This window comes from Aphis gossypii, chromosome 3 (genome assembly GCF_020184175.1).
Source record: "Aphis gossypii isolate Hap1 chromosome 3, ASM2018417v2, whole genome shotgun sequence".
In the NCBI taxonomy this organism is placed as follows: domain Eukaryota; kingdom Metazoa; phylum Arthropoda; class Insecta; order Hemiptera; family Aphididae; genus Aphis; species Aphis gossypii.
The window spans coordinates 13,335,148-13,350,143 of NC_065532.1; the positions used below are offsets into that span (position 1 = coordinate 13,335,148).

At 27.7% G+C, this 14,996-nt stretch overlaps 1 protein-coding gene across 1 annotated transcript in view; it reads left to right on the plus strand.

Annotated features, from left to right (window-relative positions):
• Positions 1-14,996, plus strand: part of LOC114129414 (EGFR adapter protein-like) — a 136,120-nt gene that overhangs the window by 104,681 nt on the left and 16,443 nt on the right. Inside the window, exon 4 of the mRNA XM_050204750.1 lies at positions 2,164-2,310. Coding sequence (XP_050060707.1) covers positions 2,164-2,310 — 147 coding nt within the window. The remainder of the gene's footprint in view (positions 1-2,163; positions 2,311-14,996) is intronic.

The following is a 14,996-nucleotide window of genomic DNA, read 5'->3' on the forward strand; positions in this document are numbered from 1 at the left end:
ACTTGAAGTGTCACACTTCAAATCAAAAATGATTAATATGTTTTTAGATTTTTATTATTAGGTTTATAAAACAATACCTAATATTTTTGTTGGTTTTTTTTAGTAAACTCTACATGGTTTATTTATAGAAAATCGTTTTTTCGATAATACCTATTCAAATAAATTAGATATATAACTGATACATTTTACAGACATCGAAATTACCTAAAAAGGTAGAAACAGTGATATAATTTATTAAAACCTCGATGAATATTTATATTATTATTCAATTAACATTAAAAACGTATTAAGAACTTAAGGTGAATTTATACAAGCATTTTTCGCAATATCATTAAATCTAGGGGAAAAGTATAAAAAAATACCTTCCAGCACGTGCCTGTCTATAAGCATTCTTGCTGATATTGTATTATATACATATAACTATATTATGTAGAATGAATAAAATACTTTATTTTTTAAACTAAAAAACAACATCTTCGATGCCGATAAAATGACTGCAACGCCACATTGTTAGGGTGTATTATATTCTCTACATAACTGCTGTATATTTTTTTCGTTTAAAAATATGCAACGCATATTCTGGCATATCACGGCTAGGGTGAGCTCTCTTCATTTACGTGATTCAAATTTTTGACATGGTTTCTAGCAAATATTAATTAATATTTAGCTCGATATGATGATTTAATCGTACTCTGTGGATGGGAGAATCGATATATTTATACATAGTTAATTTTATTTTACTGGGGGAGATATTTGTATGGGTTTTGACATTTTTTTTTATAACAGCAAACGTGACTTACACATTGGATGGTGGTCATGTTTTATGAATCGGCCAACCCTCGCAAAAATAACGGTTCAAATTCTCTCGATAACGTTTTATTTAAAAATATTTTTAGTTATAAATATTTACTAATTATCTGATTAATTAGAACGAAACTTCATTAAAATCAATACATGTCATTTTCAGGTATCAGTAAAATAATAAATTTCGTAGTATAATCTTTAAATCGATATTCAATCATATTTATCTGTTAACATAAAATGCAATTTCATTTTAACATTTATTGTTTTTGTGTATTTATTTGCAAGTAATTAAAATAGTTTTTTAAATATATTTTTAAATACATTTATGTTGAATATTACATTTCAATTGTGGTTCCTGAAAAATCCATTACCTAATATATACTGTATACACTTTGTAGAACACACAAATGCACTTTGCTATTTTAATTATCTACAACACTTTACTATATTAATACTTTAAACGTAAAATAGATTTTATGATTTTTACAACTTCCTTATAAATTATAATTAATGATTTATGAGGCTCTGAGTATTAGTTTCGCAAGAAAATAATTTATTAAATGTACAATATATCTATCAATATAATAAAAACAATTTTTGTTTGATTATAAATTATTTCAACTTACTCAACGTATAAATAAGTGGAATAAAAAATATATTATTATAGCGTAAATGTTTTAGTATTTCAAATCTTATTTTCAACTTAACCCAATAACTGTAAATAATATTTAACATATATAATTACCCCACTTTTGAATTTTAATATGGATTATACTACAAACAAGTTTTATACAATTACCATAGAATAATAAAATTGCGAAAAATTTAAGGTTTAGAATTAATGATTAATCATATAATACACATTTAATGCTTGGTATATCGAAGAAGTAAGACAATAGGATTATGATGAAATCAGTTCTAGGTTTATTGCTATTATTATATGACAACTGTTTAATCACGAATCATATTGAATTATATTGCTGTTTTATCAGCATTATAAATTGAATCAGTAAATTTACAGTTCACGCATTCGGCGTATATTTATTTGTGTAATACGACGTATATATAATTTGTTTGCGAGTAATACGCTCAGTGTGCGGTATATGTCGGATGCTGCTGGATGAATGAGGAAATAAAAATGTCTTTAAATTCAATTTCTCCGGCTACTTGGCATAGTTTTCGATCGCATTGGTATTATCAACGACAGCAGGAAATTAGTTCATTTCCTGCAGCAGAGTCTACCAACTCGTTCTACTTCCGGACACTACCTAGCTAATCTGCAACCCTTTTTGATAATAAACAAAAACCAAAATTTGTAATGGGATTTTTTTAATATTTTTTATTCAACTCTCATTTCAGGAGGTTTTAATGGCTCACGGACTCAGAAGAGTTTCGTACGCTACGTGCGATCCGGGTTGTAAACAGTTTTGTTTCCTGGCCAGACAACCTGGTGGTCATATCAACAAACAGTACTGTCATTTGTTCGTTACAAAGACGGCTGAACAGGTAAATATATCATTTTTATTTATATTTACTTTTACGTTTCACATTTTTTTTCTACGAATTAAATCACACGTTACAAAATTGGGGTGAGTGTAAACGTCACGGTCGTAGTGGTGTGCAATAAAACGACATTGTACTTGACAAACGAGTTACGATTTCCCCATCGGTGTCAGTAGAAATTAATGCTTACATTCCACGTCCCCAGTGACGTAAGTGGGCTCAAGTGGACAGAAAACAAGAGTTGGCATAGAAATAAAAAGAGCAAAATGCAATTTGTTTGTGATTCGTTTTTAGTTGTGTATAAGTTTGCAAACGAACGCCTCTCCCGATAACGTGTGACGTATATCGCGAACTGTTCACACGCGTAGTAATGTACTGAAATTGCATATTCAGTGCGCCGGCTTACTAATTAATAATCTGTGATTATAATATTATTATAAATTAATTTGTTAATAATATAATTATCATTTATTATATCTATATATATTTTTAATCGCAATTAATAAAAGTTATAAAATGTTTCACTATGTTTAAGTTTACCTATTTAATAATATTTTTCAAATTTATTAGGAATTATTGATATAAATAAAAATTGTATAATTATTTAGCGACGATGATAAAACATTTGAAACTGAACATTTAAGTTTTTAAATTATTTATCTTTAAAATTATCAACTATTTTTTCAATAAATTTAAACAGTGTCAAATTTAATGAATTAATATTTAAAAAAAAAACTTATGCAGAAAATAAACTACGTGTTTTTTTTTACATAATTTGTCATATTATAATTGATGATTTGTTCTCAATTAAATGTATACTTCCTAGGAAACAAAATGTCGATTAAACAAATGGGTGAAACATACAATTCAACATAATATACCTTTTTATATACCCAATTTTGCGAAATGTTTTCTTACAAAAGATTTTTTTTATTTTAATCTGAACGTAAAACTTTTCCACGCAAACCAAATTGACTCTCCGTCTTTGGTATCTCTAATAAATTGTAAAGTTCTTTCACATACTTCTCGTTTTTAAACTATCCTCTATATGATATATATAATTATTATTTACAAAATGAACCTCTGATACGTATTATATCAATTGCCAATGAGGATCTCTTCTTTAAAAAATTGTTTATTTTACTACTACTATTTTTTTAATTCTATTGTATTTATCATTATTTCTGTTTAATTGTTAGCTTGAATATTTTATTATAATACCATCAACATTATTATCTGTAATTTTTATTTTAATGTTATGTATAAAAAATGGAAAACCAGTATATTTTGTAATAAATAAATTTATAGTAAAAAAAAATGATTAATAATAAAGTATGTACAAAATACGATAGATAGGTACCTATAATTTATTTCAATTTTTTTTATCTTTACATCAACAACTACGATAGCATGACAATAGTTAATACCTCCTAATGGTAATTTTTATATAATACCTCATATAAAAAATAAAAATAATGATTATTTGTTTTTAAATTCTATTGTATTAAAAATAAAAAAATTATTTTAAATTAGTTTAATATAATTTTTCCCTAGATATCAAAAACTAACTTGTGACAAAAATTAAATTATAACAATTTAATTTATACGTATTATTTGTATTTATGGTGAATTTCATTCATTTCTTGATATCTAAAATTAGTTTTTAAATAAAATTTCCCGGTAAGATTTTAAATAATTTTATGTGGAATAGTATAAATAAAAAAACAAATTCAGTATTCGTGTAATACAAAATCAAGATATTGCGAAATATAAAAGATATTTTGTCATGATATAAAAACCAAAATAATCACAAGGGTACTATTATTTATAAAGTGATGGATTTTATTGATTAATATAATATGAAAATGTATAATTTACAATTTTATAATAATTATATGGTTCACACAATTTATATTATTAAATAGTACTTTTTGATTAGGTATCACCTGATTAATTTGATCATGTAGATAAAACTTATTCATTTTAATACTATGATTGAAATTTGAAAGGTTCCAATTATGTCACTATTAATAACAAATTTTAAAATTATATTAAGTCAGTATCTTTTAGTACTGGATAAACTTTAAAGATAGAGATAACGCGATAAGGAATACTGTATATGTAACCAAGGGTAAATACATCATTAACATTTATTTTATACGGTAATATTATTCGTGTGTATTAAATATAATATATTAATAATGATAATAATAATAATAATAATAATAATAAATTATGTATAGTTAAAAGATATAAGCCTACAAGACATAATTCTTAAAAATTATTTGTTATAACGACGGTGTCTATCGCGACTTAACCCTAATGAACCTTAATTAACTTTTTCCGTAAGTGTACTCACATTGTGATATAATGTATAATGTATTACACCTAATTTACAGTGTACATAGTATAATTCCGGATTGAGATATCTCGGCCCTTGTATCCGTGATACCCGAGGACGGCTTCGCGGTTTGATTGAAACGTTCTTTGTCGCCAAGGCTTTTGTCCGGATTATACGATAAACGTACCTCATCCGCCTTATATTAGTGTGGAGATTCTCGTTGTTATATTTTCTACTCGTATTTGGCCACAATCTGCCATTATTTCATGTCCCACCATGATAAAAAACAGACGATTTACAAGCGACTTTAGTATATTAAACGACAATGATTTGTATACATGTCGCAGTGTAATAATGCTATATATATCACACGCGTCATGATCACGTAAGAACACCGTACGGTGGATGTCCGACTTACACTTTTTCTATTCTCGTATCTAATACCTCTCGTTGATTTTCTTTTTCTTAAACAACCCCATCAACTAACAGTCTGTTATATTAATTATCCAAAATTTTAATTCATACAAAATGTTATCTATCGTAATTTTATTTGTAATAACAGAACTAAAATTTATAAATAAAACATCATAAAACAAAATAATAAGTAAAATTGTTGATTATTTCTTTACAATTTGAGGTAGAAGCTAATGTAACATACCTCACCACAGTCACTAGAATCAAATAAAATCGAGTCGACAACATGCACTTAGAAGTGTGCCAAAATCTTTAATGAAATTAACTTTATTTTATTATACAAAAAGAATAAGAAACAAATGTCTACATTTTTACCGGAAGTTAAGTCAAACTACTACTGTTATTTTCGCAGTTTAAAGTCGTATCCGCTTCGTTGAGCGATTACGTTAAAAATAAACGATAACTACGTGGTGCACTCTTTATCACGCTTTTGTACAATGCTTTATGCTATACAACTAAAATTCTTTGCGCTAAACCAATACCACGCGCAGTGACACATAAAGAATTTTGCCGGTGAAAAAACAAGTCATTTTATTAATACTTATACATCATACAGGTATAAAAGAACGAGACGTGTGTCGAATACTGGCGTATGTTCAAAGATTAGTCGACCGCCTCAAACTTAGTTACGAGACAATAATATAACGAACTGATGAATACATACATAATATATAGGTACAATAAGTACATATAAGGTATATTATTATATACCTTATAGTTTTTCACATGAGAAATACAAATAAAATAAAATATGTATTACGAATGCACATTAAGTCACGTTGAATACATTATAAAACATAAACGATCCATTTCTACTACAGCATGTACACTCATTTATATAACCATCGTGATTTGAATTTTGGTCCCCTCCCATTCTCCTAACTTATTTTTATAAGCAAACGCCGCCGCTGCGCGCGAAATTACCATCGTGGTACTTAGAGGCGACGAAGAAAAATACCATCATGACCAACAAAAACATAAAAAATAATAGTAATAATAAACATGACTTGGGCTTCTTTAATATTACGATTTCCGGTCTGGTCACGGAGTTAAGGACGACTACGGTTTACTTTTGATTAGAAACGGCGTGACGCGAATCGTTATGGCTACGCTAAAACGTTTAAGTCGTTTTGCCAAATATTTACCAAACGGAACGATAAACAAATTTTGTTTATTTGGTCGTATTATAATAGACACCGCGGGCGAGAAATCATTGCTTCCTGGGAGTGCTCATTAAAATTATATAGAAAACAAGCGCGCTTGTGTTTTTAACGAGTTATGGTACACAAAATAATCACGTTCCGTGTGCCGTTCTAACCGTAATGGGTTGCCAGTAGATTTATAAATTTGTTAAGCTTTTAAGTAGTTGATAACATCATTGAATATTTGCATTTCCCGAGATTTGTAGTTTATATAAATGAACTATGCAAACGTTTTATAAAACAATATAACGGTTAACTAGGAATTATATAAATCGCCTTTTAAAAACACGAAAAATATTTCATAACACTAATTTTGGTAAGAATAACCTAGTTGATTAAATGAGGCGTCTACTGATTATTTTCCAACATTTTTCAGCTTGAACTAAATAGTTATTAAAAATTGTATTTAACATTAAACTTATTTATAATTTGTATACATAATTATTTTATTTTTAATTATCAAGTTTATAAAGTATTAAGTATAATTTTTTTCTGTAAATTAATAAGTTTTTAGTCTTAAATAATTATACTATTGCTCATCGTTCCCGTTTATCAATAATAAATAAATAACAATCTAAATTGATAGCCAAAATACCAAATACAAGCCATAATTATATTTTATACTTTTTAGTGGTTTCCCTAATAATTACAAGATAATAACAAAGGAATAAATATGAGTAGGTACATAATTGATTTTCTAATAATACTGATGTATAAAAGCTTAAACTACATTGCTATTAATATTGTAAATTGTTGTTAAGAAACGAATTTTTCGATAATATATAAACGCGAAAGAAATTTAAATTGTATTTCATCTTAATATGATTATACTTCAAAAGTGCGAATAGTTGCTATTAAGTTTATTAACTTCAATATAAAAAATATAAAAATTATTTACCTTATTTTTCTATTCTAGATCTTTTATGTCTTGTTATCATAATACTAAATGTAAAAATATAATTCGTTTCGACTAAAACATTTCTAACGAAGTCTTATGCTACCAAATCAAATTTAAAATTCAAGGAGTATAAAGTCGTATTGTCTACGTGTCTCGAATTCCATTAGAATTTCAGTATATCATAGATTTTAAATCATTTTTAATAAGTCTTATGTTTCATACCTTGAATTGAGTCTTTGATATCTGATTTGAGATTATTTAATTATAATATAAGCTGTTAACTTTAGATGAAATAATAATTATAACATTTTAACATGCATTAAGTTTTAAAGTAAATTTTACAATTATCTTAAAAAACAATTTATTTAATTATAATACTTAGCACACCAAATTCGAGAGTACACCTAATACACATTTTCAATAAGTATAATGTAAGTTATAACCACCAACAAAAATAACATAAATTTGAATTAAATAATATGTTTTTAAGTATTTTTATAACAATTATGTGCTTCTAATGCATAATCATCTTGCATTAAAAATTATTTACGCGTTCCTATATAATACGTATGTTTATTATACAAAAATTTTATGCTACTACTAAATAATTAATTTATTCAAAAACGTACTACACAATAAATTTAAATAAATTAAAGTACCTATTCAAGATCCGTTTTCATTGGTTATGGATGGCTGTTTTAAAAATACTTTCAAAAAAGTCTATTCACATAAAAAGTGAATAAATAACTTTAAGGAAGTGAACAACATTAATAAGTTTTTAAATGTCCCTTCTTTGGAAGTAAATACAACGAGCAAACTTTTTAACTATTCAGAAAACTATACATATGTATAAAATATAAATGTCCAAATCCGTATACGCAACAAATTGAAGTACAAAAACATCTGACATGATGTATCACGTAATTTTCCCGGGTCCCTATTATCATCTAAACGTATCGGACTGAACGTGAAAAACGACAAGGAAATTCAGCACTGTGTACAACTGTACAATAACAAAAAAGAGGCCATCATCCCTGGGGGAATCAAGTAGAGGTGACAATTTTTTATCTTATATTTTTTGTATTCAATCTCCAAATTTCAATTTGATCGTCACGCGTGTCTAAAACGGAGAAATCAGAAAACGGTGCAACGCGTAAACCTAACGTCCACAACATCACAATGATTGATACTATTACACCAACCACTCAACAATAATATAGAATAATATAAGTTTACAATGTGTAGTGTGTACCCTGATTAAACTTAGCTAAAGCTTACTTCATGCTTATCGTTCAAGTTTAAATACTACCATAACACGTAGACACGTGCTATTCTCGTCAGTAATTATTTCCAACTCATTACTTTTAATAAGCCGGCTAGTTGGTAATTTTAGAAAATCAAATTTTACTATCAGGTAAAACAAAATTTTTTTTTAAAAACCACAAATTTTTATGCAATTACACAAATCCAATTTTCCAATTTTCGACAAATTAAAACAATGAGAAACCATAGACACTTAAAATGTTCACCACATTTTCGTATTATAATTTTCATTGTACAATACAATTTTCAAAATTATTTTCACATACATTATAGCACTATGAATTTTACTATACGCAATGACATTTTTTATTTATTTTATAACTTTATTTATCTATACTATGAATCTAATTTTACAGTTTTACGGTATACAGAACAATTTTATAGAATTTTGAGTTTTATACGTTAGTATAATATGGTATAAATATATACATATTATTATAACAATTAAATCTAATAATATAATAAATGCAATATTTTTGGAAAACATTTGATCAATGTAATGTAACACTAACAATAAAATTAAAGTCTTTAGAAGTTGTATAAAAAAACATATTACGAAACCTACTTAGTGATATAGGCTAATAGACCATCTCTGCTCAAAATAATTTTTCGTATATAATAATACATCATTAAATTCAAATTTAACACTCCCATAATAGTAACACACTGAACACCTATTGTACAACAAAGCGGTATACCCACTTGCCTACTTTTTTTTCTATCAATTTTTCAAACAATTCCGACTAATGTGTTTATGAAAACTACCTATTTTATTTTTGAAGTTTTTTGCAAACTAGAAGTGTCGAAAATCTATTCAAAATTACCAATATCAATGCAGCTTACAATAATGAATAATGTTCTTATCTTTGAAATAAAAATAATTGACGTTACTTTACTAATTATTTGTATGTCCAAAATCAAAATTATCATTAAAAAAAAAAAACCATTTTCCCTAGAATAAATTTGATGAAATCAAGGAAAATATGATTTGGGGTCTTGATAGGTGTGACAAATGCTTACAAACCGTTTTATACATAGTAATATTATAGCTTATAACGACCGCGGCTACCGTGTCCCTGATGTGCATCTACGTTATTATAACAATTTAAGTATAACAAGTCCATACTCGCATACTAGCTGTGATGGGGTAATAATATATCAAGCCGTAAACGAACAAATTTTCGTCGAACCCAAAACGATGACGTGTATAACAGTGGAAAAAAATAAACAAATAAATCGTGGAAAACCGGTCGGCCGTGCGACGTCCAAAATCGAAACGAGACCACGGTTGTGACGACTCCTTCGCCGCCACTGCAACGGCGACCGAGTTTCCACGGCGTAGGTCGTAATTATAACACGCACACACGTTCAACAATGAAGGTGATGTCCGCCGGCGACCGATTACCATTCTCGTCCCACTCGTCTTTTCCCCTCCGTAGTATTTCATATAAAGGTATATTATTGTTATAATATATCATAAGGTATGTACCCGTTCGGTCTATAATTACTGGTTTAAATGTGTGTATAATATGTTTTTGTGTATAATATTCCGGTATGCGCTATATATTATGTATCTATACATTGTATTATTATTGCGTACACATACCGCCGTATACAAGTCGTTCAGCGACACGGGCTACCGGTATTTTATTATGTTATTTTTTATTTTTATTACTATTATTCATTGACCGTCTCTCTCCGGCGTCAGAGGAGCAACCCGATCATTAAATTCGTTCAACGGCGCATCATAAATTCCGGGTGCATATTAATTATAAATTATAATTAATACTCTCCGGCAGCAGGTAGCCTCGCTCGTTGTTTGCGTTATAGTTTTTTTTTCTTAAAAATAAAATGTATATGGTTATGTCTCTGAATTTTGTTTTTTTGCATTTATAAATTGTTTGAAACCGTTACACCGCGGGACTGTTAATAGCTGCAGCTACAGAAACACAATTTAGAAAGTTTCAGTCGGCTTTATATATTATTATTATTTTTTTTTCTATTTTTTTTTTTTTGTCTCTTAAGTATGATGTTTGACAATATTGCATACACATTATTTGAACTCCGTCGTCTTATTAAACTTCGTACGACGATTACGCCATAATCGTATTACAGACCGATCGCGGCGATGTGCGTTGAGAATGTCCGTAGATATTATCACATTCCACAAAGATTTTATAAGTTCGTTCGATACATATAGACAGTATAGACACATTGGTATTATATAGCATTATACACTTTATTGTTCTCATCAACAATATCCAATATAGACAATCACTGAAATACTAGCGTTTTGTTCTCTGGTTAAAATAATACATTGACGCAATAATAAATCTAGTGTGTAAATTGTACACATTCATATAGAAAAAGCATTATTGACAACCACAATAACTAGTAGTACTAGTACTACCATTATAAATAATACTATTCACAGCATATAACAAACAATAAAGATACAGGCGACGATGTTAACAGGAATAATATATCTATTCGCTAAGTATTAAAGTTTAATCCAAGTGGTGAAGACCTACACCCGGGACTAACTTATTTGAGGTGATACTACCAATAATTAATTCTATAAATAAAAGTTTATAAGTCCTAAAAAAACTTGAACCTAATAAACAACTAAAATTAGATTTTTTTATACATTTTTATATTTAAAAAGTAAATCATAGTGATTTATATGTGGTAATAACGCTTTTTTTTAATGGATTTTTATATTTTCAAAAAAATAAAAATAAAGTGCTTATAGTAAAACTAAATAGGAGCAACTATTATGCGAGTTGTAGACTTGAGCTCTAAACTATTTTCCAAACCAACTACAAATAAAGTAACTCAATAACAGTTCCGGTGACGAGCCGTAAATCGTGACTGTTCGAACTTCGAAACAAAGAGGTTTTTTATGTTTGTGGTGTACGAAAGTTACTTTTTTCAACTAAAATTTTTCTATGTATGTACTTGATTTTAATAGTATCAAATTGTAGTGAAAAACACTTTAAAAAAAATCAAAAATGGTTTATAAACTAAAATTATGCAAAATCTTCTATCTAAAATATAAAAAGTGATTGATTTTTTTTTATGTAGGTACCTAAGCATAAGAATCTTAACAATATTTAAAAAAAAAATAGTTATTTTTTTAGTAAAATATATATATATATATATATATATATATTAATTGTAAAGGACTTTTCGCTATTAGGAGTATCATTATTTTCTTTACACAATAATATTATAAAATTTGTAGTATAATATAGACTTCTTTTAGAATATAAATGTATATTGATCCACGGATCCACCCCTATCTCCTTTGCTTTGAATCGTTTTTTCATACACAAAGACTATTGACTATTGAGTTCAAATTTAACATACTCATTCAGTTACCTTATCGTATATGAATACTGAAAACTAAAAAAAAAATAATGAATAAAACAGAGTAGATTCTCAATTTTTTTTTTTTTGAAAAGATAACGTTTTGAAAGTTATGAGCCAACATTGAAACAAAAATTTTTCGGTTATAGCTCTTATAACCCCAAGCCCAGCCTCGCAGCCTGCAATACCATTAATAAAATTGCGCATATTAAACTATGTACTACCGTTATACAAATATATTTCACTACAACTTAAAACTCTAATCGTCAGTATCATAATATAATAATAATATCCAAACCGGCTTTTTGCTTTTGATATATTTCAGTAAACGTGTTGCTTTAAATATCGCGTAAAACACGAGATTTTTGTTAGTTGATATGTTATTATTCTTACGTTATTATTATGTAGAAGAATAACTTGTATGACCAGGAGCGTATTGAAATGCGTCCACTCAGTAGCCGTGCTTTAGAAAATAAAAAACAAAAACACCGGTAGTTGTACGGCCTCAGTTACACCGTAATATCAAATTTCATCGACAACATAAAAATAACCCACCACCTCCCGATTACCAGGGAATTTATGATTTTATCGTGTCACCATGTATTATAAATCGTGATTCGATCAAACATAATCTAATCGTCGAGGCCGTTAATACAATACAATTGAAAATGATTAAAGTTTTTAGATGCAATGATGATGTTGCTATTTAAATAAGCTATGTAGGTATAACTATGTAAATATATTGTAAATTGTTATTTGTATTTTATTTTTCTTGAGAACTAACACATGACACGCTAATTACTCATGACCTATTCAATAATATGCATTTAAAATTTAAATAATTCCAAACTATAAGCCACTACTCAAATTAACCAAAATAATTAATACTTACAAAACTGTCTTCAAGTGTTTGAATAATTATTTCAGATAGGTAATTAATATTATAAATATTTATACCGGGTTGCATAAACGATCACTAAACATTTAATGATTCAATAATGAGCTAATGGTCCCTTAAACAAGATTTAGTGGCCCGTGATTGGTACATTCGATTTTAGTGAACCATTAAATAATTAATCAATTTTTTATAAAACTTGACATAATAGTATATTTCCGTTACGACTGAAAAATACAAGGTAACCTAGTTAAAAACGCGACAACTGCTTGCGACATTGAAAATAAAAACAATTTTTAATAATACTATGGAATATAATATTCCATTATATTGGATAATACCAAAACATTTAAGTACTAACATAATTTTTATGTTAAATGACTTTTTTATTTTCTGATTTCTTAAAATTAATTTTATATTAAAATATAATAGTAATATGGTATATTTAGACTATCTTGAGCTATAATTAAACATTTCAGGATTTTAGATGTTCGAAGCGAATAAATGTTAATGCTATAATCTGACCACCTACCTACTATTACATTTTTTCACTAAGAATTTCGTTCTTTCAACACATCACACCGCAGAAACCACACATCATTTATCATGTATTATATAATATCATCGCCTTATGAATCTCGTCTCAAACGTACTGACTGCAGCGCAGTCTCGCCCACCCGTCGCGGTCGTTTTTGTGTATAAAACGCGTCACCTACCCGAGTCGATATACATTTGTATTATTATTTTCACACAACAATAATACATACACATTAATTTTATATTAGTTTTTCCACAATAATAGTACACATTGTACACTATATAGGTGTACATTCTTGTAGCGGCACATACCTAACACGCATGCCTCTAAACGAAAAACCATTCATGAAAAAACGCTCACGGACCGTTCCGGATAACGATTTTATTGTTCAACATACGTACCTACATATACATTTGTATATGTGTGTATATACATACATATATTTTTTTCTAACCAGACACTAGTTAATGTAGTTGCCTACACAATAATATACACTTCACATACTTATGGCGGTATGAAAAGACCGTGTTCACTGTAGGTATTTGTGGTCACCACAGCTGAACCGACAACATATTATACACATAATATGATAATACATATATTAAATAATAGCCTGGCGTGTACAAAACTCGTCAAGTGTTATGTTTTCGGGTTGTTTGTGTGTTGCACATATCATGTATATAGTTATAAAAAATTACTTTCAAAAAAAAAAAACACCAAGATAATAACAACTCTAATATATCACGTGTGTTTTAACTTGTGTGTTTCGGTGCGTTTGACGTTACACCTACCTACGCTGTGTTTTTAACTCGAATTTAACAAATCCCTGCTATCAAATCGTGCATACCGGATACGACACACATTCAAGATTCGTTTATAAATGAAAACTACAACACAGAAATAGTCACTCAGCCGCAAAAACATAATACATAAATATTTATGATCACTTTTTATCGAAATAAATCAAATCAATTTAGAGAAACGTCATACACATATTTAATAAGTATATTATTAAAATTGTGTATAATCTTCTTGCACATTTAAATAATTTAATGATATTTTAAAGAGTTTAAACTGTACATTTACTGATAAAAATTACGATGTGCAAATAATTCAATCATTTTAGGCTTTAGCATAATATATTATATTATAAATATTATAAATAGGATCAAGATAATTCCTCGACTATTATATCCTGATGATTGTTTAAATTTATTCCACGTAATATTATCTATTATCTGTTAAAAAAAAAAACGTAAAATTACATTTAAACATCTTATAACAATGATTTGATAATGGTTAATATATTACAAGGTGTCAAGGTACAATAAACATATCATGGGAATATGAGACCTATATTTTTTACTATGTAAATTTCTCATCCAGCTACCTGTGAAGAACCTACGTATAATATAATAATATTATAATAGCTGTACAGATGAACAGTGACGTAGAATTACAGGTATCAATAAAACAAACATTTTTTAATTATTTACTACACCCAATAAATATGCGAGATTGAAGTATGAAAATGCATTAACGTATACCATGTAATTTTAGATGCAATTTTAAACATTATTATCTACACATAGACCATAAAAATAATCTTATTTCTAAAAATAATTTGTTCATGTAATTGCTAACTACTA